The sequence below is a fragment of the Pteronotus mesoamericanus genome, unplaced genomic scaffold, assembly GCF_021234165.1.
Source record: "Pteronotus mesoamericanus isolate MK-2021 breed Mesoamerican mustached bat unplaced genomic scaffold, CSHL_Meso_final scaffold_118, whole genome shotgun sequence".
Lineage (NCBI taxonomy): Eukaryota > Metazoa > Chordata > Mammalia > Chiroptera > Mormoopidae > Pteronotus > Pteronotus mesoamericanus.
This window is the reverse complement of record NW_026555301.1, coordinates 14,813,915-14,841,871: the sequence shown is the minus strand read 5'-3', so window position 1 is coordinate 14,841,871 and position 27,957 is coordinate 14,813,915. Positions and strand designations below refer to the sequence as shown.

Sequence of the window (27,957 nt, the reverse complement as noted above, 5' to 3'; positions counted from 1 at the left end):
ATCAGAAGAACAGAGCCCAAATCATCTGTCTTTCATATTTAATTCAATTTGTTTGCATACTCCATGTTTCACTCCCAAAAAGCAAATTCAAGAAAAATAAAATTATGAGAAAACTTAGAATTGGATATACTGATAATGAAACAAAGGATATGGATGGGAGTTTGGGATAAATGAAAATTACTCTCTTCTGTTTTGTTCATGTCTAAGAATTATCTGATTAGTATTGAAGGCTAACATTCATACACGGAAATGGAAATTGCTTCTTCTGTTTTCAGAAACAGTGAGAGAAGACAACAAAGACAAAAAAAAAAGAAAGCATATTCAAAAGAGTTCAAAAAGCTATATTGTATAACCACAAGAAATAATAAAGCTGTGTTGCATTTAAAATAAAACTATGTGATTGGAGGGATGTGTGGGAAAGAGCAAATGAGAAACAAGGAGTTTTAATTTGTATTAACATAACACTTCACTTTCAAATAAGTATTTAATACTGGTTCTGGTAGGTTCCTTGGCATCCTCTAATTGTAACTTTTTTAATTTGGTAATTTTAATTTAATTTTAATATTGCCTCTTTGGTAGACAATAGGAATGTAAAAGGATCTCTCAAATACATTCATTGATTCATTTGTTTCGAAGGCACTAAACCATTGCCTTTCTCTGCTCTACTCCTAGGCAATTTTCTCTCATGTCCTACTAATGGTGGAAAACTCAAAGACTGCTTGAGTTCACTGTCATACTTATTTTTTCAATAACTGGATATTTATAGCCTGGATAAGGATAAATATGAAACAAGGTGTTTAAATTGCTGCAATGTACACTTAAGCCAAGTATGGAGGGTTCTGCCATCTAGAATACCTTTACATCAACTCTGCAATATCCATAGTGTACCTGCTTAGAGAGTAGACCCAAATTCACATGAAAATGCCTCCTTTTCTTTCTCCCCGCCTTCCTTCCAAAAATATTCACTGAACACTTACCATGTGCCAGAAACTGTTTTAGGCATTGGAGATAACCGCAGGGAACAATAATACCACACACACACACATAAATATGTATTTCCAGTGATGGTAAATAAAGCAGGGGAAGAAAGACGATGTTCACGATGCTCATGTGCTGGGATGTGTCCTCACTAAGGAAACTTCAAAGGAGGGGACAGAACAAGCCAGGCCTTCCCTCTGCCAGAAACACCCTTTCCCTCCCTTCTTCTCCACACAGTGCATTTGGCTGAGTCCACTCCCTTTACAACGTGGACATCACTTTCTCTGGGAAGCTCTCTGCAACTGCTCCACTGCAAATTAATCTCTGTCTCCACGGGAACCCTAGGTACTTAACTGCATTGAATCTAAGATACTCATTATTTTCTATTTTGTATTAAATCATCTGTACTTATATATTTCATGTATTTTCAACCTTATTAGACAATAAGCTCCTTGAGAATCTATACATCCTCTTACCACTTTTTGTGGCTTCCGTTATAGTCCTTGGACACAGTGATATTTCAACCAATGTTTCTGGAATAAATAATTAGTCAATGCTATAGACTGAATGTTTGCGTCCCCCCCCCCCCGATATGTTGAAATCCTAATGTCCCTCATGATGGTATTGGGAGGTGCTTTGGTCATAAGAGTAGAGTCCGCATGAATGAGATTAATCCTCTCATAAAAGACACCTCACAGAGCTTCCCTGTCCCTCCCACTGTGCGAGGACACAATGAGAAGGCACTGGCTAGGAAACAGGGAGAGGGCCTTCACCAGAACACGACCATGCTGGCTCCTTGGTCACAGGCCTTCCAGCCTCCAGAGCTGTGAGAAATAAATTTCTATTATTTATAAACTACCCAGTCTATAGTATTTTGTTATAACAGCCTGAACAGACTAAGACAGTCAGGAATATCATTGAAACAAAATTGCATTTTGAAAATTTCATCTCTCTTTGCTCAATAAGTGTTTGCTGCTTGATTTACTCAGAAAAATTTCTTCTGGTATTAACTTCTTTATAGTGTAATTCCTAATTTAAAAAACTCTGAAAGCTATCTTATTACTTTCCATCACGTGTGTGCCAAGCACCTGGCTGGAATACAGGGTCTGGTGAAGACCAACACAAATGTCCACCTTCAGGAATGCTGCCCATTGCTAGAGAAAGACAGGTCAATGGACTTGCAAGGGTGTCACGGGCACACTGGGCGGAGGGCGGGGCAGAGGGGAGTATACAATGCTTTGGAAGCAAATGTAAGGTCACACACATCAGAGAGGGGAGACCACAGAAATCTTCTAAGAGTGACATCAAAGTTGTTACAATGAGTGGGGCTCACCCAGCTGTAGCGTATTTGGGGATAGGGATTGCAAAAGGATTTCCAGCAGTAGAAGGAGTGTGTTCAGACACTGTAAGGCCAGAATCGGTACATGGCTGGAGTGCAGATGAGCCTTATAAGCCATGTTAATGTATTTGCGAGGAATGGGAGCCAATGAGTGGTGCTTTGGAGAGGTGAGATGGTTAGCTTCACATTTGGGAAAGATCAGTCTGACTGCATAGAGGGAAACTGGGGTGCTCCAACCAGGAAGGCGCTGAATGATTCAGTGAGAAAGGACTGCATCAACTACAGTAGCAGTGAAAATGGAAACACACGGACACACTGAGACCAAACAGGAAGCGAAATCTATTGATGAGATTGGATGATTGACTAAGTATCAGGAGAGAGGGGAATGAGTTAAAAATTATTTCTCACATTGTAAGTTGGGTAACTGGATAAATGATCATGCCACTCACTAAAATTTTGATGGTGATAGTGAGTTCAGCTTTGAATATGACAAGACTGAGGAGCCAAGCAACCAGAAGTTGACACTCATTGGGCAGTTGGACATTTGGGCCTCAGGTCAGGAGTGACTTAGGCTGGAAGTATCTCCTGGAAGCCAGGAGCACTGAGGTGTTGTTGAAGTCGTGGTAACACACAAATCCACGAAATGACCAGGAGAGTTCACCGAGTAAGCAGGACAAACGTGGTTTTCACCCTCTGTGCACTTAGAACCACTTGGAGAACTTTAAAGCAACCCAGATATCTGGGTCTACCTTGTTCAGTAAAGTCAGAATCTCTGGGAGATGGGGCCCAGGCATCAGTGTTTGTACAAAGTTTCCCTGATGATTCTGTCCACAGCCAGAGATAAGAGTGTCCGTGAAGTGGAGTGAGGAAAGAGGAAGCCCTGGGAAGGACCCTGAGGAAGGACATTTTAGGGAGGCAACTAAGAAGCAGAAAAAAAGGAAGACTAGGAGGAAGAGAAAGAAAAGAGGAAGGAATGTCATGGAAACTAGGCAAAGAGAGGTTGGCAATAATTTAAAGCAGTGAAATGGGAGAGAAATAGACAGCAAATGTGATGCAGGAAAGCAGAGCCTGTGAGAATTTAGAAATGACCACAGGGTTCAGCAACAAGGAGGTAGCAGGTGACGGAGGCACTGTTGGCCAGAAGCCACATGATGGCACCAAGGAGTGCTGAAGGGGCGGGCAAAGGGGCACAGCATGCCCTGGAAGGTTTGGGATGAAGGCCAGGGGAAACACATCATGCTACAGGATGTCTCAAGTGAGGGGCAGAGGGGGGATAGGAAAAAAGTTATAGGGGGGCTTCAGTTCAAAAAAGATTTTTTTAAAAATATAAGACCTTAAGGCATGTTTAAAATTTTATTATGCTTTGTTGAATATAGCCTATATATAAAGTCAAAAATACATACATGTATTCTGTTTAAAACACAATTATAAAGCAAATGTCTGCAGATCTAACCTCATGGCCAAGAAAGAAAATACTGCCAACATCACAAAAGTCTCCAGTGTGCCCTGTCCCATCCCACCTTCCCACTATCATGTCTTTGTTTTTATTATAGTTCTACTAGTTGTGCATGTGTCCCTTATAGAGTAGTGCTTGGTTTTGCCAGTTGCAGAACCTGATATAATTTGTATCATGCTCTATGTGTTTTGGTGTTGCTTCTTCACTTAACATGATGTTTGTGAGATTCTTGTATGTTATTGTGTCTGACTGTAGTTTTTTCATTTTCTCTGCTGTATTTTTCCTTCATACAGATATTCTAAAAGGATTCTTAGGTCTTGATGGGAAGTTGCATTTAGAAAGGAAAAGACTGATTTATAGAAGATGGGTAAACAAGGGTCAGGGTGGGGTTCAGAGATTGGCAGTGAGCAGGAGAAGGACTCTTTTGTTCTGTGGGAGGGAAAGAATTATGACCAGATGGTTATTATTTTTTCAGTGAAGTAGGAGCTTTCTTCTTGGATAAGAGAGCAGAAAAAGTGGAGTAGAGAAGGGACGGAACATAAAAATTGTATAAAATATCATTTCGGCACTTCTCAAAGAGTGCTGAGCCTGGGCAGGAGCTTGCAGGACCTGAATTGGGGTAAAGGGCAAGGAGGACACACCACCTGGGTACAGAATTTCTTCTGCAGCCACAGGCGTCCTCAGTTTAACATCAGTGGAGGGAGATGGTACTTAGTGTAATGATGAGGTCAAAGAATCTATATTCAAACTCTGGCTCTGCCACTGACTGGTAAAATGGCTAATCCTCCCAAATCAACCACAGCTTCTTCATCTATCAAATGGAGATACTATCTATTACATAACATTTGTTGTGATAATTACATACAGCATCATATGTCAAAATCTTGGAACACAGCAGAAACCCAAGGTTGAAGCATCATTAAAAAAGTTTCTCAATGGATTATTAACAATGAGACTACAATGGCATCTTAGAAAAGGTGTATTTTCTGGACTAGCGAGAGCATGCTAAGTATAGTCATAGAAAGAATGTCTAATACTCTGTATTAGTAACATGAGAAAAAAAAGCTAGTCTTTACATTTACTGTATCAGATGTGCTTGTAAAGAATATCAATCAGCCACCAACATCGGCATCTAAGAAAAAGATAGGGGTGCATGGACTCGGGCCTGAATTCAAGGTGAAACATAGGTGCTCTCAACCTCCTCTCTCGGAGGCTACGAAGGCCCATGCTAGGAAAGGTGTAGGGATACAGTGGGAGAGGCTGTGGTCACTTCATCAGCCTCATTGGTCACCCTTCATCGCCCTTTATTACCAAGCAACTCCAAGCTCCGGGTATTTAAAATTTAGTGCAATCACACAGACGACTGCACGCACACACGCACGCACACCTGTCCCGTATTCTAGCTACTCTCTCTCACTGGAATGTCCCTCTTTTCTCCCTTTGCTGGGTTAAACCTTCCTCATCCCACTGCATTTGGGGATGATGCCACCTTTTCTAGGAAACTTCTTAAAACTCTTAGACTGGCTCAAGAGCTCTCAGATGACCGCTCATGCACAGCTTGCCCCACATAACATTCTCACACCATTTAATTAGTATTATAAGCATTTTCATCTCTTCCCCTAGACTGTCAGCTTCTAGAAACAGGAATAGATCTTATACCTAGCAAAATGCTGGGCATATAAAATGAATTCAGTGAATGCTTGTTCATGAATGTCTGAAAACTGTTTGAGAAAAGAAAGGCAATATAAGCCACCCCAGGTGAAGTCAACATACTTTTGTTAAAGACAAATGGTTCTTTTAACCGAAGATGTAAATGCAAAATTTTAACTATTTTTAAGCCGTAAATTTCTAGTGTTTTTCTTTGAAGCTCCTAGCTATTCCATTCAGAAGAAACCCTAAGACACACAAAAATTTCATTGGCCACTTATGTGACCTTGTTTTTAAATAGTGTTAAATAGCACCAGAAATAGTTGATTAAACGAACACCTAATGATTCATTCTTTTAGTGGCTTTCCATTTATTTTCATGTATTATAGAAGAGAAGAAACTTCATTTGGGGCAAATGTTCACATCAAGGTACAGTTTCAAACTTAAAGTTATGTCTAGTATCTCCTAATGAACCCAGTACCGCTGGCTTTGTTACCCGTACAGCACTCTTCTCTTCAAAGCACCCCCTTTCCGAGGCTGATCTGTACCTGTAATGGACTGGTACACAGCCAGCCTACCCCGGAATGTCCACCAGTCATTAACAATATTAATTACATAAAGTCACAGGTTTCCTTTACCACCAGCTGCTTGCTTGCTTTTTATAAATATGACAGAGAGTGACACTGTGCTGACAGTCTTAGCACTTATATCTGTGAACAAATATTAGGACCTGTTTGGAGCTCCTGTCAAAAGGAACCATGGCTGCTGAAACTGCAGGGCCATGGACGCGCTGCCCCTATGCTGGTGGCACAGAAGCAGTGCGTGCAGCTGCAGTCTCCTCATGCTCAGGATGTAACACCAGTTTGCTGATCAACAAAACATAGTTCTTCATTCTTTTGAAAAGCATTTTTTCATGTTTGTGAATTATCAGCAAGGAATTCTTAGATAAACATACGGGTGGCAGAGATGAGAGGAGGAGACCGGGCGTCAAGCTCCTGTGCCCGCAGTGTACTGCTCAGGAAATACTCAAAGTTGTGGTATAAGTTATTTTATTCTTTTTAAGATTTTATTATCTATTTTTCAGCCTAAACAGCACAAAGCCTTGCCAAACACCACTTGACAGAAGACTGCATACCTCCTTCATGTGTGGGGGAGATGTATATGTCTCAGGCTTAATTCTAGGATAAAAGAATAGTTTTCCATGAAATACAGATTTTACCTGAAGGAATTTGAGGTCAGCTTTAATCATTCTGATACGCCGCTCTATAAGCCTACTGTCTCATAGAAGGAAAAGTTATTTCATTATCCACACAAAATTAAGTATATAAAGGAAGCAAAAACAGACCAACAGCTGGAAAATGTACTCCAGAACACAAGGCTGAAAAGCAAAGTTCCTAATTCCTAATGCAGGGAAATTTCATCATTTTACTGTTCTGTTTGCTCATTTTTAATCCGTGATAGAGATGTGCAAAGCAGATTAAAAACTAAGATGAGTACCACGGGCTGTGAAACGCCATCAGGCGTAAAATAGCACAGGTCCAAGCCCTGGCCCAGTGGCTCAGTTGGTTAGAGCTTTGTCCTGTACACCAGAAAGCTGCGGGTTCAATTCCTGGTCCCAGTGCATACAGGAGGCAACCGATTGGTATTTCTCTCTCTCTCTCTCTCTCTCTCTCTCTCTCTCTCGCTCTCATCAACAGAAACATATCTTCAGGTGAGGAGTAAAAAAATAGCACAGGTGCACATGTGACTCTCAGGCCTTAGTAAGGTTAAGCCTCGGAAACTAGTCAACTGCCCCCTGAGCTGGTCAAAATACCCAAGGTCACAGGTGTGGTCATTCGTAGCCTTTGCACTAGATAGTTTGTGGGCTTCCTCCTGGCTTATAGTGTCATGTCAGACTGCTGCTGGGTCTACACACAGAAAGGGTCAAATTGTGAGCGATGTTACCTAGGAAGGCTACTTCAACATCCTTGTAATTTTTGGCAAATATTTTTTTATTGAAGTAGACCTTACACACAGAATGCAGATTATAAATTGCTGTCCCAAAATGAACACACTCTTGTCACAAGCACCACATCAAGAAACAAGAGTATTACCCCAGAAACATCTCTAATCCTTCTCTTCTAGTCCCTCCCACACGGGTTACCACATAACCCTTTTTTACATAATAGTAAATTTTGCCTGTTTTTGCACCTTACATTAATATACCTTACACTGATGAAATCATTCAGTATTTACTATTTGTGTTTGGCTCAAACGTTTTGGTCAGTGCTACATTTGTGAGCTTCATCCGCTGTTGTATGTAACATCTTTCTCCTTGCTGTATAGCATCCATTCTATGAATATGACACAACTTTTCCCTTCACTGTTGATGGGTATTTGGGTAGATTCAGGTTTGGGCTATTATAAATGATGCCGCTATGAAAAATTCTGGTACATGTCTTTTGGTGAACATACATATACATGTATGTTGGACATTTAACTTGGAATGAAAATGCTATACCTTTCTAAATTAATTTAGGTATGTACTACAACATTGCTGCTTATGACATTGTATAGAAGACTTCTAAGACCAAAATACATTTATTACATTCAGAAGTACTGGTTCTCCATTCATGCTGGAAACTTCTACAGCATGTATTATTATAACTAAGTCAATGCCATTCTGTCTAGTTTAGTAATCAGAATAATCATTTAAAATACAAGGCACCACTTTATTTACTTAGCATTATTTCTCTGGAAGTTCTAATGCAATTCTAGTTCACCCTCAACTGTACCCACTGTTACCACTGAGGAATTTGGAAAATTTAGTAATAACAGCTAGTTCTTATAAATAGACAACACACTTCTTCCATCTGGCTCCACATTAAGACAGGCAAATAAACATTAAATATGACATATGTGGGTACTGATTACAATGGCAAAAGTTGGAATCTGATGCTTCATTGTATCTTCACAATGAGAATAATTGAGACCAAGAGATAATTAAAATCATACCTAAATTAATATTTTCATAACTAAAGCTTTTATTTCAGATTTCTGATTTGTAAGTTTTTTTATTTTTATTTTTTTGTTTCACCCATTCCTCTACCTCCCCCCGCTGCTAGCCACCATCAGCTTGTTCTCTGTATTTATGGATCTGTTTCTGTTTTGTTTTTTTTAGATTCCAAATATAAGTAAAATCATATAGTTTTGTCTTTCTCTGACTTATTTCACTTGGCATGGTTTCTTAGTTTCTTATTGACAGTTCATGTTTTATAAGAAGTACTTTAACAGCTCTCAGGTCTAACAGGTTTGTATGTAGTTTAATACCAATTTCCTTTTCTGACACATGTATCTGCAGTAGGAGAAAGAGTACCAGACAAGTCATTAGAAGACATTTAGTTTAAAATCAGTCACTTATTAACTGTGCCACGATGACAAGTCATAACTTATCCAAGACTTACTTTTTTGATTCATAAAGATTTTAAAATTGACAATGTAGGATAGCTTTGTGTATTAAGATAATGCATATGAAACATTATGTAAGTCGTTAAATAACACAAAGATACAGCATATTGTGATTGTTATTATTATCTTGTACCACAAACTCTTTTCAAATAAAAAACATCATTAAAATTTTGCATCAAATTTAGTCTACCCTATTGTTTGCCTGCAAGTAATTTCTGAAAATAATCATGCATCACTTAATGATGGGGATATATTCTGAGAAATGTGTCATTAGGCTATTTCTTTGTTGTGCAAATATCATAAAGTGTACTACACAAACCTAGATGATATAGCCTAATACGTGGTACAGGCTATACCTGATATGTGGTATAGCCTATGGCTCCTAGGCTACAAGCCCGCACAGCATGTCACTGTAGAGAACAATATGAGATATAATCAAGCATAAGAGGGAATGATGCAATTAAAAAACAGGGTACACATGAGATGAACGCAGCTGCTGCCAGCATAGCGTGACACACTGCTTTAAAGCAACCTTACAGTTTTATAGGTAGAAAGAATACACTCTAATATAATGATAAAAAGTTTAGTATAGTAAATACATAAATCAGTAACATAATTGTTTATCATTATCAAGTACTATATACTATACATAATTGTATATGCCATGCTTTTATACATCTGGGGGCACAGTAGGTTTGTTTATACAAGCATGGAGTAATGCATTGTGCTATGATGTTACAACTGCTATGATGTCACTTGGCACTAGGAGTTTTTCAGCTCCATTATAACCCACTGTGACTACCATCATATATGTGGTCCCTTGCTGACCAAAACATTGTTAAGTGACATATGACTGTAAGTTGTCTATCAACATTATCCTTATTCACAGAAGGCAGACTGACCCTGGCTACATTATCTGCTTGGATTTTAGCCATCACCTTTTAATAATGATGTTTATTTAAAAATATTAAAAACAGAGTCTCCAAAATGATGATGTATTTAGCTTAATTTGTAAATAAGGCAAAAACTAAAAAGAGTGACAAACTTTCTAGGTTTAGGAATGTTAACCTCTTGGAAAAAAAATAATCCATTTTAATTCACATTACTGAGTTTCCTGTGCATCCAGATTCGTTAAGACAAATTCTTCAGCAGTATGAGTAACTCCAGAAAAATCACAGCAAGTTAATTATGGAATTATATTTTTTCCCTGCCTCTAGCAGGAGGAATTGTTCCTCTGAATTCTTGAGGTATTTTTAGGAAAGGGGTTATTCCAACACAGTTCCTTTTTCCAGCAACAGTTTTTCAGTTATAGGCCTTACCTTTGAAATACAGATCTTGAACTTAAGGCATTTACACTTTAATACAGTGAAATTTGCCAGGCAGTATATTGTAGAGCTTAAGAAAATTATGTATCCCTTAGAGTAAATAATATCATAGATATTGTTTCTAAAAAGGAAATGATAAATCACCTAGACTAATTATTTGTTTACTAGATGAAAAATGAGGCCTAGAGATGATGTAAACTAACTCTTGTCCAATTGCCTGAAATTATAAAGATTATTTTTAAGTTCCTTTTAATTAAGGGCTAAGCCCATTTGAAACTTTTTATTTTGGACAAAAATAAGTAAAGAAATGATAGTTTCCATTGTAGGAATGTTTATGTGTTGGGATCAGCTAAGACTTTTATATCTAGAATGTCTCTTATGGTACCTGCTTAGCAGTAAATGGTGATGGTAAGAAACAAGAAAGGTCAGGAAAGCTTGCAAGGAAGTGAGATTCTGGGGAAGAATCTCAGGGGAGGCACAGGAGATCCAACCAACCATTTAGAACACACATTCAAGCAATTCCCTGGTACCTAGAGGGAAAGGATGTGAAACTGAAAATGATGAGAGAAAAGATGAGAGGCATTAGGGATAGATGCCCAGGACCCAAAGTCATCAATAAAAACTTTGAAGAAAAGAGTTAAAAGACTTAGAACAAAACTTTAAAAAGTAGTTAAAGAAAAAAAATGATCTGAAGTGGAGAACTCTGGCTTAAAAAACTGAGGAATGGCATTACAGGTAAAGTAATGAAAAGAAAACTGTATCTAGACACATGCAGGGAAATTTTAAATTTCATATGCATATATAAAGATTTAAGGGTATCCTATAAAAACCTTGATAAAAGGAGGGCAGGCTACCTCTGAAGGACCATCATTTGGGTTGACATTGGACTTTGCCAACATCACAATAAAAACTACTGAGACAGGATAGTAAGAAGCTAGAAAAATTTCTTTGCAAGTGGAATAAGGAAACAGACAGATAGCTGAACAAAATGGCCGAGCAATTTACAGCCAGATACAGAAGGTCACCTTCGTAGTGACAACATCTAGGCTTCAGTTGTACTTCAGCTCCAGGCCCAGGAAAGCAGCAAGACCTGGTGGGCGACACCAGAACCAACTGCTGTGACTAAAGACCTCCTACCCCGTCAACGCCCAGTCAGCGGAGACCAGGTTCCTGAAAGGGCACACCTGGGAAACTGATGAATATTCTACTGAAACTCTCCTCTGCGACCTCCCCTAAGATTCCTGACTGCAAGGGAGATAAAAGCCTCAAAACAAAGGACCCAAAACACCTCTCCCCATGGGGAGCAACCTGAGTCATTGCCTTTCTCTTCTTTCACCACAGGCAGGAGTCTCCTAAACTCTAAGGCAATGGGCACCTGGCAGCTCATCCCAGGTTAATCCCCTGAACTTGTCCTCAAGGCCCCCTTTTCTCTAAGATTCCAGTGAGCTAAGGCAGCCTCGCCTGGGCTTTTCTGTTGCTTCTTCTATGCTAAGTCCTTCCTTATTTCACTGTTCCCAGCTTTAACAAACGTAACCTCATAGTCACCTGGACTCATGTTGTGAAATCTTTCCTACACGAAGTTAAGAGCCCACGCGCTACGACCTGGCCCTGCGCAGGCCTCTCAGGGGTGGGCCCCTGTCCAGTAAGGCTAGGAGAGAATATGAAGTAACATGGATGAAACTCTAAGGAAAAAAAAAGGTCTCAGCTTAAAACATCTATCTCCTGTCAAATTCCTCAAAGGTGAGATACAGTCTCTGATATACAAAAGATTTTAAATATAATATGCAGGCATAGACAAATTAAACCAAATCTGGAAACAGCTGTTCCAGAATGAGGAATAAAAGATACTAAATTAAGAAATGAGAAAACTGGGGCTGGAAAGGACTGAGGTTACCACTAGAACCAGTAAAATATATACAAATAAATGTTAATTGTTTTAAATAAGATTGCAAAATTGTTTGCCCACTTTTTTTCTTTCCAAGAGTAGTTGATCTCTATTGCTTAAAAATTGGAAAGAAAAAAATACTAAAGTATATAACCTCAAATTCAATTAACACAAGTAGTATATAACTTCAAATTCAATTAACACAAGTATGTTGGATGGGGTGGGGGTGGGAGGGATCCTTTAGCATTTCAAGTTTCACAAAAGAAAGCCAAAGATTAATGTTCTTCTAATGGCTCTGATAATTAATTAAACGTAGGTTTAGAAATGCATTTAGAAAAACTTTAGAATAACCATTAGAATAATTAAAAGCCTTCCTTTTTACCTAGAAGTTACCAACTAACAAAAAATTCTGAAAAGAAGAAAGGTAGAGAAAAAGGAAGGTCTCCTTCCTTGCCTACCACCCTCATAAAAGAAAAAAAGTTTAAGGCACAAAACAAGTTGGTATATGTACAATTTACATAATAATTACAATAATAACAATTGTAAATAGAAACAATAATTACAATTAATAATTACAATGATTAATAATTGCAAATAGGACAAACTCTGTTATTAACAGGAAAGACTATTAGATGAGAATTTATTTTAAAGACATCTACCAGCATGATTTTCTCAAAAAGCATACCTAAATAAAGTAGCATGAAAGGCCAAAAAAATGGAATAGGCAAATATTTTAGGAACACTACAAAAGAAAATCTGTGAGACAATGCAATATCAAGGAAAAATTAGAACAGTCATTTTTAACTAACAGAGAATCCATAACACACAAGTACAATGGGCATGAAACTTATCAACCAAATAATATTTCATTAATGTATCTGAAAAATTACAACACAAGGAACTATTTGTTATTTTATTGAAAACAAATAACAAAAAATTGTATGTCCTGTCTGAGTCTAGTCATGGAAAAATAATAAATATGAAAAAAGCCTGAAAAATGAAAAAGATTTAAAGCATGTTACTTTGTAGTTGGAGTACAAGTGGTTTTTATTTATTTTTGAACATTTCAAATATTATCCAAAATTTTATTATTGACCATGGACTAATTTTGGAATAAAGTAGTATTTTTAAAATAATGTATGTGGTGATATTTTTACGTTTTAACGGAATGGGTTTTTCTTCATTTGTGGTGGTGGGAACTCACTTTAGATGTAGTATGGCTCCAGCAGCAAAGGCTTCTGGAAAATGTTGGACTCTTAGCTCTCTTGGCTTGGCTGACTACCCCGGAAACCAAACCACCAAACCAGGAATGCTGTCCAAACAAAAACGCCACACCTCCAGGAAGGAGGTTAACAATGTATAGTGTGACAACTGCTTGATGTTCTCTGTTAACTCCGGAATGCACTGGTCTTTCTGGTGATCTAAAGTGACTACTTACTGTATAGTTTACTACTGACCCCCTTTAAAAAGGACCTCTGTCCTGGGAGCAGGAGGATTTATTCCCAGCCACCACCGCGGGGAGGAGCTGCTTTGCCCATGTATGTATGTTTCTCCTATTAAAGCTCTTATGAATTTAAATAAGGTATTATGTGTCAGTTCCTCAGAACTGATTCTGAATTTAGACTTTTGGGGCTTTCTCCCATCATTTTACTTTGATTTGGTTTTTAAGGTGATTTAAAATTATGATATATCATTTTGACCTTCCGTTAATTGCTAAAAACTGTTCTCATACAAAAATAAACCAAAGCCACATCTCCTTTCATTACCATAAGTTACAGCTTCTACAGTCTTGGCAATTCTTGTAATTTGGAATTTTGTACTTAGAAAAATCCTTAGAAAGTGTCAGAGAACATAGTATCTTTGGAAATGAACATTTTAGTCACTATAAAACTAAGCATTCCATATGCAATCTTCTTTAAAGGTAGGGGAACAAAACCCCCAGAGAATTCTCACATAATTATTTCCCAGTTCAGTAGGAGCAGACATATACATTGACATTCAAGAATTTTATAATAATGAGTAGAAGTGATTTGAAGACTCACGACTGATCTTTTTTACTTCATCAAAGCTTTTACTAAATTGGGTAATTAATCATGACACTTTGAGAATTAAAAGTGTTATCTAAAGTCAGATACTTTTTCCTTTTAAATATTAAAGTAAAAATAAGCCTGCAAAGTTTATTTTTAAATTTCCACCCAGTTCAATTTCACTATGTGGTAACATAATGTCAAAGAAAATGACAGGCCAAGTGACAAAGGAATCAGGTAAATGTGAACACATGTCATTATGGAACTCTCTTGGCATGATAAAAATTTTAACTGAAGATGACAATAAATTAAGAAATACTGTGAATATAAAATGAAAACCATGTCTTTGAGAATTCTTTGAAAATAGTATTCCAATCAACCATTATAAAATTTACAAAGCCAAATTAAATAAAAAGTCATTATACAAAATCTTTTATATGTATATCAAGAAGAAGGTGTTATTATGATGAAGTAGAAGAACTACAGAGAGTTAGACATAAAATCATATACTGTTAGCTGAATTATTGTTTGGAGAGGTAAACAAAGTTTTAAAAATAGAAAGTGTAGCAGGCGGGGAATGTGAATTTATCCTTTTTCCTTGATAATAGCTCCTTTCTCTTAATGCTAAAAAAAAATAGATGAATGAATGAAAGGGTATAAATGCATAAAGGCAAAGCACAAGAGAAGAAATGAAATAATTCAACACAGTTTTGAAACTGGAAACTGAACAAACTGAGAGCAGAATCTGAGAGAAAGGATGCCATAAAGACATACCAGGAAAAATCTGGAAGATAGTCTCTGCTGAAAGGAGCTCACCTAGGAGAAGAGGCCTGACTGGGGGCTCCTTGGCGCTGGCCAGGCTCCTGCCTGAACACAGTCCGTGAAGCTCATCAGTGGGTGGGCCCCACCATGCCAGGTTCCTGGTAGCTCACTCTCAAGAGTAACCATGGAGAAAGGCTGCCAGGATTGGAGAAATGCCTGTTATATGATAAAAACAAGTTGACCAACCTAACCAAAACAAAAACAAATAAACAACCAAAAAAACTAACAAAAACACAAGTGCCTGGAAAAAAAGTCAATACAGGCAATACAGGAAAACAATAGCCTCAAACATTGTCAGAGTTAAGAAAAGACACAGAATCCATCAAATAAGAATAAGGATGCAATAAAAAACAAATCAGAGAATAAAGATTCATTCTCAGAAACTGAAAAAATGTCATAGAACAATTAAAATCTTCCATCAAAGGACTGGAAGACAAAGCTGAGGAAATATTCCATAGAAGAGAACAAAAGATAAGGAGGTTAAGGCTGGGAGAGAAAATCCAAGCATCAATACAAAAAAGCAAATGGAGCAAATAGAAAAGAGGGCATATAGAATAAATACTATAGAAACATTTCCCAGAAATAAAAGTCGTGCATTTTCACATTAAACCAATGAATGAATAAGGCTCATTTCAGAACACAAGGGATAGAGAGAAAGTCCTAAAAATATCGGGGGTGGGGGGGCGGGTGTGATATTCTTGAAGTGAGGAGGAGGAAGAACAACCTTTTTTGCAAGCTGAAATTTGAAATGCCTTATATATTCTGATGAAAAAGGTTTCCAACTGGAATTATATACACAGCTAAACAACAGTGGTTGAGGAGAGATAAAAATGTCTTTTAGCTATACATACATACATACATACATACATACATACATACTTCCCACAAATCCTATCCCAAAAAGGTAGGAGAAAATGAACCAGTGAAAAGAAGACTCAGAATCTAAGAAACAAAGGATCTAACAGAAGGGAGATAAAGGGAATTTCAGGAGGCAGGTAAGTCCCAAGAAGACAGCTGTTTATCAGTCCTGCAAAGAACCCAATTCATATTATGGAAGTGGGGGACGAAGATGGAAGGCCCCAGAATGGTCGCCTGCTTGGGTAGGTGTTGATTAATTAACTGCAAGATATGTCCGACTGCAGCTGAGAAGGGCCTTAGAGGTGAGAGGTAAGTAAGCAGGAGTCTGAGCCTGCCCCAGAGCAGGGCTGAGATGGGTGAGAGGTCAGATGGAGGAGTTTGGGTTCCAAGGTCACACTGTGATGCAACCAGGGAGTGTTTTTCTCAAAACCTGTCCAAGAAGCAGGAGGTGGAAATGTTATCCTTGAAAAGGAAAGGCTGCTTCTAAGAATGACAGGAGATAGGTCTGTGAGGTCAAGAGCCCAAAGGAGTTTCACAGGCCTCCATTAAAAGGAAAGTCAATGACTTAAAACAAACCATTACATGTAAAGTCAAAGCAATAGAACAAGAAACCCAAGAGGCTTCACCTCTAATTCCTTCAATAAGGAGAGCCCCAATTCTCAGGATGCTGCATGGTCTTGCCAAGATTATTTCTCAACTGATTGGTACATATTCTTCATTATTGTATATTGTTTTGTTCAAAAAACAATTCTTGAAAACTCTCACTCATTTACTGTTTTTCTGTGCTCCAATTCATTCAACTTTTAGTTTGATTCTTCTTTACTTTTTTTACTCATTTAAATAATTTTTATAACTTTTCCAGTGGAATATTTCTTTCTTTCTTTCTTGTTGTGTGGGATATAAATTTACCTCTGAACACACAAACAGTGATATAACAATTATATTTTTATTGTTTTCATTGTACTTAATTTAGATTTCCTGAGATTGAGGTTTGGGTTCTCCTTTTATCTTATGATTGCTTAAGTGATATTTCTAAGTCTTTTTGCATGTCTTCTAGGTAATTGAGGTTTTTTTCCCCTCAACATTTCTTGTTTTATTGCATTTGGTCACAGAAGGATCTGAACTGGTTTGGTTTTCAGAGTTTATTAAGCTGTCTATGGCTTAATAGTTGATTTTTGGAAAGTGCTTTTAAGGAAGTTTATTCTGTTTTCAGCTTGATATATATCTTTCAATGAACCTTCCTTTTTTTAATATCATATTATTCAGATACTGTATTTCCATATTTCTTTTTGCCTATTTAATCTATCATAGTCTGAATAGACAAGTTAAAACCTCTAAATACTATTCTGTTTCTCCTATATTCCCTGCACTTATGCATTCAGTAATATATTATAGTATATAGTGAATAAAGACTTATGCCTGTTTTAATCTCATTGTGAAATTTAACCTTTTTTATATTGTAAAGCCTGTCCATTCACAGATGAGAAAACTGATGCTAAGAATAGTGTGGTAATTTGCCCTGTATTTCATAGTAAGTGCTAGGTCTGCAGGTCCAATTCTGAAACCTTGAACATTAAAAGACCAACACACGCTATATATGACACATACAAGCACATAAGCACACACACACATGTTGGAGAGCAGATGTGAAACCTGAAATAATTTCCATTGTTATTTTTAACCTGGCAAAATGACTCCAGATAAATCATGAGTTGTGCTGGAAGCTTCCACAAAGGGCACCCAAAGCATCTTAGATTTATCTGACACCCTCACTGCTCAGCAGCAGATGCTCCTTTCCTGTTTGTGTTTTTTTTTAATTTTATTTTTAGAGAAAGAGAGGGGAAAAGAAAGGGAAAGAAACATCAATGTGTGGTTGCCTCTCACATGCCCTCAACTGGGGACCTGCCCACAACCCAGACATCTGCCTGACTGGGAATTTAACAAATGACCCTTTGGTTCACACAGGGCGCTCAATCCACTGAGCCACACCAGCCAGGCCTGTTTGTGTTCTTTAGGGTGTGGTACTAGCAATGCCTGTCCTGCAACCCGCACAGGATCCCCCGGCCAGAGATCCTTACATTGTAACAAGACGTGGCACTCTGTGTAAAGAGTTATTAGTTCCCAAATAAATCACCTTTGTATGTTTTATGACACATACATAAAACATAGAGGTCAGTCAAGTCTTCCAGTGTCTATGTGTCACTCAGGAAGAAACAGTATGTCTAATGCGGGAACCTGACTTAAAAGTAGATTTACATCCTGTAGTCTCAATATTGTCATTTTTAAATATTTCTGTGTTAACACATATAGCTACTTCATTTTATTCTATGTAAATTCATTCAAATAAAATGTAAATTGTGTTGTAATTGCATGTCAAAAGCTCTGTTTCCATAGATAGCAACTGATGAAATTTCTTTCCAATAATGGTTTGTACAGATTCTACACAAAATCCAAACAGCTTTAAATATTATAGTTAACCCCTTAACTATTTCAATGAAAACTAAAAAAACAAAAACAAAAACTTGTCTGAAATCCATTTAGAGAAGGACACCAAAGAATCTACCCGATTTCTTAAAGTGATATATTATGTTCAAACACCTTCAGAGGCATCTTGATGTCACTCTTCTCATCAGCTGTACAAAACAAGATGCTGGCAATTTATTTTAAGAAGATTGTTTGCTTCACTTTAAAACACCAAAACTTCAATATCAAACATAGAAGTTTTGACATAAATGTTAAGACAAGATTCACTACTTGCAAACATTCCATTGCCTGGAAGTATTTTATAGAAAAGCCACTGAAATATCCACCTTTCTTAAAGTATAGCTATACTTCCAAGTGTTCCCCGAGGCTTTGGAAGCAGAAGTCAATTTAGTTGTTCTATATAAGCCTTAGTGAAACTGGAGGGGGAGTTCCTAGTTTCATTGTTTTCTTCTTTTTTTAAATCTAACAATATCTGCCTAAGAATCTTCTAGGCTAGAGACTGTAAAAAGCATCTTGCAGAATGACCACTCTTTGGTAAAGATACAAATTTAGGACAAGAGAGAAAAAATAGACTTTCATTTTGGAATATGCAAGTTTTATTAATTTAAATGCTCCAGGAAACTCAAGGTAGAGATGATGTAGGATTCTAGGAGAATACAGTAATATTTTAAAATTCTCTCTGACATATAAGAAGTGAAATATATGAAAACCTTGGGTGTGTTATAGCAGCTATAGTTAGGTAGGGGTGTGTGTGTATATGTCTGTTTGTGTAACATTCTCAACTGATACTGCCAAAGAACAGTATTTTTCGCTTTTTAGAGATATGTAGTGGCACTGATACTGGCACAAGAACAGACCCATAGACCAGTGGAACAGAATAGAAAGCCCATAAATAAGCCTAGGTCTATATGGGCAACTAATATTTGACAAAGGGGGCAGGAGCACAAAGTGGAGTAATAATAGCCTCTTCAACAAATGCTGTTGGGAGAGCTGGACAGCTACATGCAAAAAATTGAAATTGATCATCAGCTGACACCATACACAAAAATAAACTCAAGATGGATAAAAGACTTAAATATAAGTTGCAACACCATAAAAGTCCTAGAGGAGAACATTGGCAGGAAACTCTCAGATATCCCACGCAGCAATTTTTTCACCGATATGTCTCCTAAAGCAAGGGACATAAAGGAAAGAATAAATAAGTGGGACCTCATAAAAATAAGAAGCTTCTGCACGGCGAAAGAAAACATCAGCAAAATGAAAAGGGATCCAACCATATGGGAAAATATATTTGCTAATGATACATCAGGTAGAGGTTTGATCTCCAAAATACATGAAGAACTCACACAATTCCACTCCAAGAAGACAAATGACCCAATCAAAAAATGGGCAAAGGACCTGGGCAGACGCTTTTCCAAGGAGGAGATACAGAGGGCCCAGAGACATTCAAAAGGATGCTCGGCATCACTAGCCATCAGAGAAATGCAGATCAAAACCACCATGAGATACCACCTCACACTGGTCAGAATGGCCATCATAAACAGAGCAACAAACAACAGGTGCTGGCAAGGCTGTGGAGAAAAGGGAACACTAGTACACTGTTGGTGGGAATGCAGACTGGTGCAGCCATTATAGAAAACAGTGTGGAATTTCCTCAAAAACCTGAAAATGGAACTGCCTCTTGATCCAGTGATTCCCCTGCTGGGACTATACCCTAAGAATCCCAAAACGCCAATTCAAAAGAACCTATGCACCCCAATGTTCATAGTAGCACAATTTACAATAGCCAAGTGCTGGAAGCAGCCTAAATGCCCATCAGTAGATGATTGGATCAAAAAATTATGGTACATTTACACAATAGAATACTATGCAGCAGAAAGAAAAAAAGAACTACTACACTTTACGACAGCATGGAGAGAGCATTATGCTAAGCGAAATAAGCCAGGGGGCGAAAGACAAATACCATATGATCTCACCTGTAAGCAGAACCTATCCAACAAAACAAAGATGCAAGGAAAATAAGACCAGCAACACTAAAAGAAAAAAGAAAACAACAGAGACAATAGGAAAGGAGGGAGGCATGGGCAGGGTAAAAGGAAGGGAAGGGGCAAGTCAAGGAACATACAGCAAGGACTCATGGACAAAACCAAAGCGGGGAAGGATTGAGGGAGGGAGAAGGGGGCAGGGGAAAGTGGTGAGGGGAAGGCGGAGACAAATGTATTTGAAAAAATTAATTAATTAATTAATTAAAATGTTTGTTAACCTATTTTTAAAAAAAAGACTTGTTTTATGTCCTAACATGCAGTATACCCTAGAGAATGTTCCATGTGCACTAAAAAATATGTATATTATTGTGCTTTGGGTAAAATATCAATTAAATCCATCTAATCTAAAAAATAAAATAAAATAGAAATAACATAAAAAAACCACAGAGTTTGTGATATCAAAACCATTTTGCCCATTTAATTATAAGAGGATTTAAATAAATTCTTAAATTATATACATAATTACATAAGTAAATGAACTAACTTGTAAGTGGTATTCAGCATCTGATGACCTAGAGTGAATTAAGAACAGAATGGTGGCTTTAAAAAGAAATTAAAGTATTCACTTAAAATGGGTATAGTCAGCCAATGAGTAACTCTAGCACCAAAAAGCTAGACTTAATCAAGAGACCTGTCACTGAAAATGATGAAAGCAAGAGAGAGGGATGCACAGCACCTCCTACACACAGCTAACCCTGGACTGCCTGACTTCCACCTTCCTGCAATTTCCATACAGTCAACATCAACTCCACCAAGAAGTCTGTCCTCATTTCTTCAACACAAAATAGTGTTCAATAAAAGTTATCTATCTGCTTTTCTTTGCATAGGTAAGTTGAATTTATTTACCTGATGATTTAAATGCCTTAAAAGTTCTATATGAAAATGCAAGTTTAAGGAACATCTATTTGTCTAATTTTGGGTTTTTGTTTTTTTTTTCATTCTAGAGAAATGGTAACTGCAGGCACTCTTTGCTTTTTGTTTTGCTTTTCTGAGATCATGGAATTGTTAAGCTTTTGAAGATGTTTCTCTTACTTATAGGAGCCCTGCTCTATCATAACAAAAGCTAGGCCAGGAGAAGAGCCATGATCCAATTACAGAGTTCTCACCTTGGGCAGCCCTGTGAATTGCAAGGTCTGGAAATAGAAAGCCTTGTGCCTTCTTGTTCCCTTAAAATGTCCCATTCTTCTATCACATGGGTTTAGTATTTCATTTTTTTCTAAGCGTCATAGAATGCCTTTCTTTACACTATCCTGTTTTTACATTCTAATTTCTTCAGAACTTTTGAGGTCAACCATTAAAGGTCACTTGGTTGAAAAAAATTGTGTCAGATATTCTCAATGTTATTCATAATTAGATACTACAGGTACGAACAGTTAAACTTCATACAGGATGAGAAAAGCTCAGGGAAGCTGCTGGAACAAAGTGGAACATGCCCATTGTGACTTTGTTCACAATATTTTCAGAATCCAAGTAGGGAAAGGAGAATGAACAACACACATAAGAGCAGTGTGGAAGGCAAGCCAGCTCTGATGAAGTGGGAGAAGAGGCCTCGCGTGAGCTACGTGGGTACTTGTTACTTCAGCCCAATGCTACGGGACGGTAGACTCCAGAGTGTGCTAATGAACATGACAACTGCAAGATTATGGTCCGACTAACTCTGAGTATAAGGATTCCTGTTCTGAAGGGGCAGCAGAATGGTCAGTTATTTTATCTGGAAAAAATGTGCACTCAGAAATGTACTGTAAGAAGGCAGAACATGGTAAGCTACCTTTTAGGTCTGCCTTTAAGGAAGTTTTCTGCTGTCCAGTATGGCAACCACTAGCCACAGGAGGTTATTGAGCAGCTGAAATATGGTAAGTGAGGAACTAAAGTTTTAATTTTATTTAATTTTAGTTACTGTTTAATTTAAATGGACACATGTGACTAGTAACTGCCATACTGGACTCTGCAGTTCTGGATTTTAAAACAAAATAAAACAAAGATACACACACAATACAAGTCTGAGGAGTACTATTTGTAGCCACATACCCCTAGGGGTCTGGAAAGTGGTTCCATTAAGTCCAATAAGGTGATCCCTAATATAGATGGCCCTCCCAATGATGCAATTGCTCCCGCTTTCTCTCTTTCTCGTCCTCCACATGCCCTTTACTCTCTTTTCCCCCTTCCCTCATAAACACTGCAATACCTCCACCAGGTCCAGCCCTACTCTCATCCACAACTCCTACACATTTGCACAAGTAACCAAGGTATCTGTATGTCTTCGGTTTCTTTTTGTGAATACAGTATTATATTCTTCTCCTTTAAGTGTTAATATTTATACTATATTTACACAGGTAACATTCATGTGTGCTATTTGGAAGTGCTTACCACTATTTCATACAATAATATATGTTTTGATTTGTTTAGCATTGTTTCAAGCATAGGTTTCCAGAACTGCAACCACCTGAAAAAACTAGAATTTCTGTTTGTATCTCTTTTATTGAAACAAGTATTTTCTTGCTTCACATAGTATATGATTTATTCTTTTTTATTTATACTTTCCTATGATTTTTTTCTAAAAAATTGGTTTGTTGCACAAGTTGGATGTCAATTCTGTTCAGTTTTAATTGATATGTTCTGCAGCTAGACCATCAATATAAATAATTCATCTAACCATTATTTTACCAATTGACCAGGACAGAAAAAGTTTATATACTGGGACAGTAAGAGCTTATATACATTTATTTGTACTTATTTTTCATTACAAGTACTATCCTTCCCATACTGTTATCAAATATTTAAAGCACAGGTATATTTTGCAACATAACTTCACATTTACTATTTTCTATTCTATCCAACAATTATCTCATCTCCAAATAAATAAGAAAGAGAGGAAAAGAAATAGGGACAAGGTGAAAACAAGAGGGGAAAAGGCAAGAGGTTCTGGAATTTCTCTAAAGAAAGCAAGACTCAGCAGCTGTGTGGAGAAAATTCAGGTCTGGGGTGGGACCTAGAGTGGCAAGCGTATCCTAAGGAGGGTGCGCGTAAGAAACGGTTGGAGAGCAGAGGTGCTGGGAAGTGACGTGGGTCTGGGCAAGGCCTGAGTCCAAAAAGGCTCCAGGAAGGCAGAGGCGGGCAGGCAGTGGGAAATGTCAGGGAAAAACTTCAGGAACAGAGAAGGCAGTATGATAAGGAGATTCCTGGCTCCAGGTGAGTCATTTATGATGCTCCCTACAGCTGCTAATCTGAATAATGTTTTCACTTGTCTCTGAAATAATTTAAAGAAGAAAAAATTTTACCTGTGATGTCCTGAATACCTTGGACCACGGATATGGCCTATTCCTCGGCACCCTGGAGTAGGACAAACAGCTTGACCTGGAATGGTTTTCACTTCATTTGCTCCTTTAGGAAGTAAAAGAACATAACCTTGAAAACACCCTTAGTAAAGAACTGGAAAGACTAAAATATGTAAATGATATTCATTGAGACTTTACAAATTAAAAACAAATTATTACCAAAAATACTTACTGTATACTTGTGATGTTTTACAATATGATTTAGCAGGAAATATCATTGCTATAATAGATAACACTTACAGCAACTAATGTAAGAAGCAAATTAAATTGGCACTGAAGAAATTTTTTAAAAAATAGGTATGAGAAGATTCACTTAATCTCTTTCAGAGAATAATATTGGCAAAAGCAAGACAGCCATGAGTTAAGAATGTGAGGGGGTGAAGTCTGGTTTGCTGTTCTCTGTACACTCCCACTCAGCCACCACAAGGCTGCCCCGAATGCTGAACAGGAAGTGGGCTAGTGGAGGGGCATGCCAAAGACAGAAAACACGGCGCTACCTGAGCTTCCTCAATCAGCTTGCTGAAGATAAAACTGCCTGACCCACACCACATCGCACACACACCACACCACTCTATACTGTAATACTGTACTACATATAACCGCTTCAGGCCAGAAATGCATTCTGTGAAGCACAGGAGGCAATCCATGTCTAAAGGATTTCAGGATTTAATCCCCCTTGCTCTGTTATGTGATTTTTCTCAGTCTGCTCTCCCTCACTTTTCCCTCTCCCCAACATATATATGAGCTCCTAGAATGTTCTATCCCATACTGTCATACCATCTGGGCCTTATTTCCCTGACAACCCCACACTTTCCTTCTCTCCTCAGCTCTCATGCTCCCATTTCCTGTGCAAGCTCCCTATTTCCTCATCCTCATTTCAATATTTTCTCCATTATCTAGCTTTAACTTTCTTTATCTAGCTGTTAGTCGAAGACAGTGCATTCTGCAGCTTTCTTCAGGAAAAAATGTTCATTTTCTCACACTCCATGTGTCTCAGAATTGGCAGGAAAGTCAGTGCCCTCTTTTCTTCTCAGCACCTCTTATATACATTTCTTTCATATCTTTTAAAACTCCTGTCCTTCTGAGGCTGACGCCGGTGGCTCCCTCACTGGCCCTCTCATTGCTAGCACCCGTCTGCCTCTGTCAGGTCACTCTGAACAGACCGCAGCCCCCACTCCCTGTGTTCCACTCTGTTGCCGCTCCAGCAATCACCCAAAGCACCCTCAGTACCCACGCAGTCATACTGTCCAGTGTGCCGCCCTCACAGATCGTTAACCAACTCACTTCCGTGGTTCCTTCCCTGAATCCATCTGGACACACACACAAAGAAAACCCTCTGGTCTTGTCATTGCCAACATGACACTGCTTCTAAAATCACTAAGCAACTAGCCATCTGACTACAAAATCTTGTCCTTCTGGATTTCTTGCTCAGGTATCTCACCCAACTCCTGAAGATGTTTTCAACATCACTGGAATTCTCAGTCCCCTAATATCCCTTCTTCTCTCACCATCAGTCATCAGTCTCCCCTTCCCTCACTTAAAGCCTATCGACCAGTCTTAGGGTCTATCAACCAGTACTTGACCCTCTATTTCAAATAAATTCTCTTTCCTCTCTGACCTTTTATCAAAAGTGGCTGTGGCAAAAACAAATCCAACCATGGAACAAACATGCTATGCTCCTGCTCTGTGTTTTGTGTAGCTAAATTTTTCTAGGAAAAAATTACACAACAGTGCAGATTGTTACCCAAACTACTTACTGTCTTCAATATCACCTGAGCTTCTCTACACTTTCCCAAACGTTCCACCAACTTCCACCACTTGGCTCTGAGTAGCTGAGCTTTGCCTGCTACTTCATTAAGAAAACAGGAGCTTGCTCACCCGTGCACTGCCATTTCCCTCCTTCCTTCCATCACTATGCAAGGGCGAGTTCTCCCCTCTCAAAGCGAACCCCTCACCATTGATGTTTGGGTCTTAGCCACCTCATTCTCCAGCATCTTCAGACAATCAAATATTCTGATTACTCCTGGACTTTTGAATCCTTTCTACCAACAGTAAAACATATTTCAGTTTTCCCCATTATAAAAACAAAAAAAGGCAAAACAGAAAACAAAAGCTTAACACTCCACTTGGAACCTACATTTCCCTTTACTGCTGTTCACTCTTTTCCCTTTCATAGCCAAACTTCTCAAAGAAGTTATCTGTATTTCCTCGCATCTCACTTCTCAAACCACATCAATCTACCTTCTGAGATCAGTAAAGACCTTATGCATTAAGCCCAACATGTACTGCTCAGTATGCATCACACTCAATGTCTTGGTGCTACTTAACACTATCTCCTTTTTGAATTGTTATTGTCCACCAGCTTTGGTGACATCACACTCTGATAATTTTCCTCTGTCAGCTCTTCCTCCTCTACTTAACATTAAAATGTCAGAGAGTCCACATTTTGTTCTTGGGCTGTCCATTTCAATATTCCATCTACCAGCTGGGTGTAGCAGATGCACACAGGCTATAGCCCAGACATTATTTATGTTCCAGACCCAGTACTTCCAACTCCATACAGTCAACTCCAATACATGTCCCCTGGATCTCTTCAAGGCTTTTCAGACTCAACATGAAGTCATCATCTTGTCTCCCAACCTTCTTTTCCTCTAGTGTTGCTCATCCTAATAAATCACATCATACTTCATTCCAGAAACCAGAAAGTAATCCTTTACCTCTCCTCCCTTTCTTTTCACTCTGCATCAACTTCCAATCAATTCTCAATCTCTTAAATATTTCTCTAACCTGCTAATTTATCTTTATCGCTACTCATTCTCCCTCTTCCAACCAGAATGATATTTTCCAAACACAAATCTAACCATATCACTTCCCTCTTTGCACTTTGCAATAACTTCTCATTGTTGTTTAAACTAAGCCAAAATCCTCAGCCTAGACGACCTGATCTGACTCTTACACACCTCTTCAGATATATCTCACTTGATTTCCCTCCATTTTAAATAGTCTGCATCCAAACTGGTCTTTTCTTGTTCCTTGAACCTACCAGGTTCCTCCACAACATAGGGCATTTGCATATTGGGATGAGCTTCCTATTTCTAGGCCTAGATAACTACTATTTCTCTTTCAGGTCACGGCTTATACTTCACTTCCTCAGGCTACCTTTGAAGAGTACGTTCCTGTTTTATATAACATTTACCCAACTGCAAATTAAATGATTATTTATTTAATGTTTATCTCTCTTATTAGATTACAAGCTGCAAGCCAGTTAGTTTTTTATTATTGTGTCACTGGTATCTTGTCTGACACGTAGTTGGTGTTCAAGAAATTCTTACGGAGTAAACAGATGGGTATTCTACAGTTCTTACCTCAAAATGGTCTTGGTTAAGAAAAGAGTCTTACATAAAAACCAGAAATTTGAATTGCAGTGTATTTACATTGCACAAAAATACTGACTGAAGCTGGGTCTCATTGTGTGGTGACATTAGAATAAATATTTATACTTCAAATACATTTTTATTCAATTTACAGGAAAATAAGAAAGTGTGTCTTACATACTGATGCTCTAACAACCTCACAAAACACCTTGAGGGATCAACAGAAAGAAATAAGAACGGCCCAATTCAAAGGTATCTTTTGGAAACAGCTTTAAAAAGAAAACAATTTTTAAATAAATACAGGGGACTGATGTTTAAAAATTATAAACAAGCCTCTAATTAAGAAGTATTCTTAGGTTAGTCAGTAAATAAAAAGATCTATGAGGAAAAAAAAGGATATAAAGATACTTTTTTCAAACTGTACCTCACAATACACTACCAAGACCATCATCACAAAATCCTGGGATATTAAACCCTAAACAAACTGACAAACAAATACTTTCCATTAGCCAGCCCAGATGTCTATGTGGACAATATTCTGGTAAACACTCAATGAATGCTACTTAGATTTTTTTTTTCAGGATTACTTTAATGTGCTTGATTAAATTAAAGTCTAAAGTGGCCTTTTAAATATTTATCCAGAGCCCTGCTGGGTATCATAATTCTCTCCTTGTTATATCTGTAAGGAGAGGTATGACCTCAACTATTGAGAGAATGATTACATTAAGAATTTTAGCATGGTACAAAATGAAAGAGCCAAAAAGAACATGCAATAAAAATGCAGAGACTCTAACAATTTCCTTGGTAAATTCTGTATGATGTTTGCTGCATTAACTCAATGGTGAATAAGACAGAGAGCCATCCATCTGTGGGGAAAAGTCACTTGTAAAGTCTACGGTCCTTCATATTAGTGCCTCTAGAATATAGGGAATCTA

The 27,957-nt window shown here is 37.9% G+C and overlaps 1 protein-coding gene across 2 annotated transcripts in view; it reads right to left on the bottom strand.

The window, feature by feature from the left end:
- Positions 1-27,957, bottom strand: part of L3MBTL4 (L3MBTL histone methyl-lysine binding protein 4) — a 338,998-nt gene that overhangs the window by 135,248 nt on the left and 175,793 nt on the right. For both annotated transcript variants that reach the window (XM_054587391.1, XM_054587390.1), the window contains exon 12: positions 23,592-23,694. In XM_054587391.1, the coding sequence (XP_054443366.1) occupies positions 23,592-23,694 (103 nt within the window). The remainder of the gene's footprint in view (positions 1-23,591; positions 23,695-27,957) is intronic.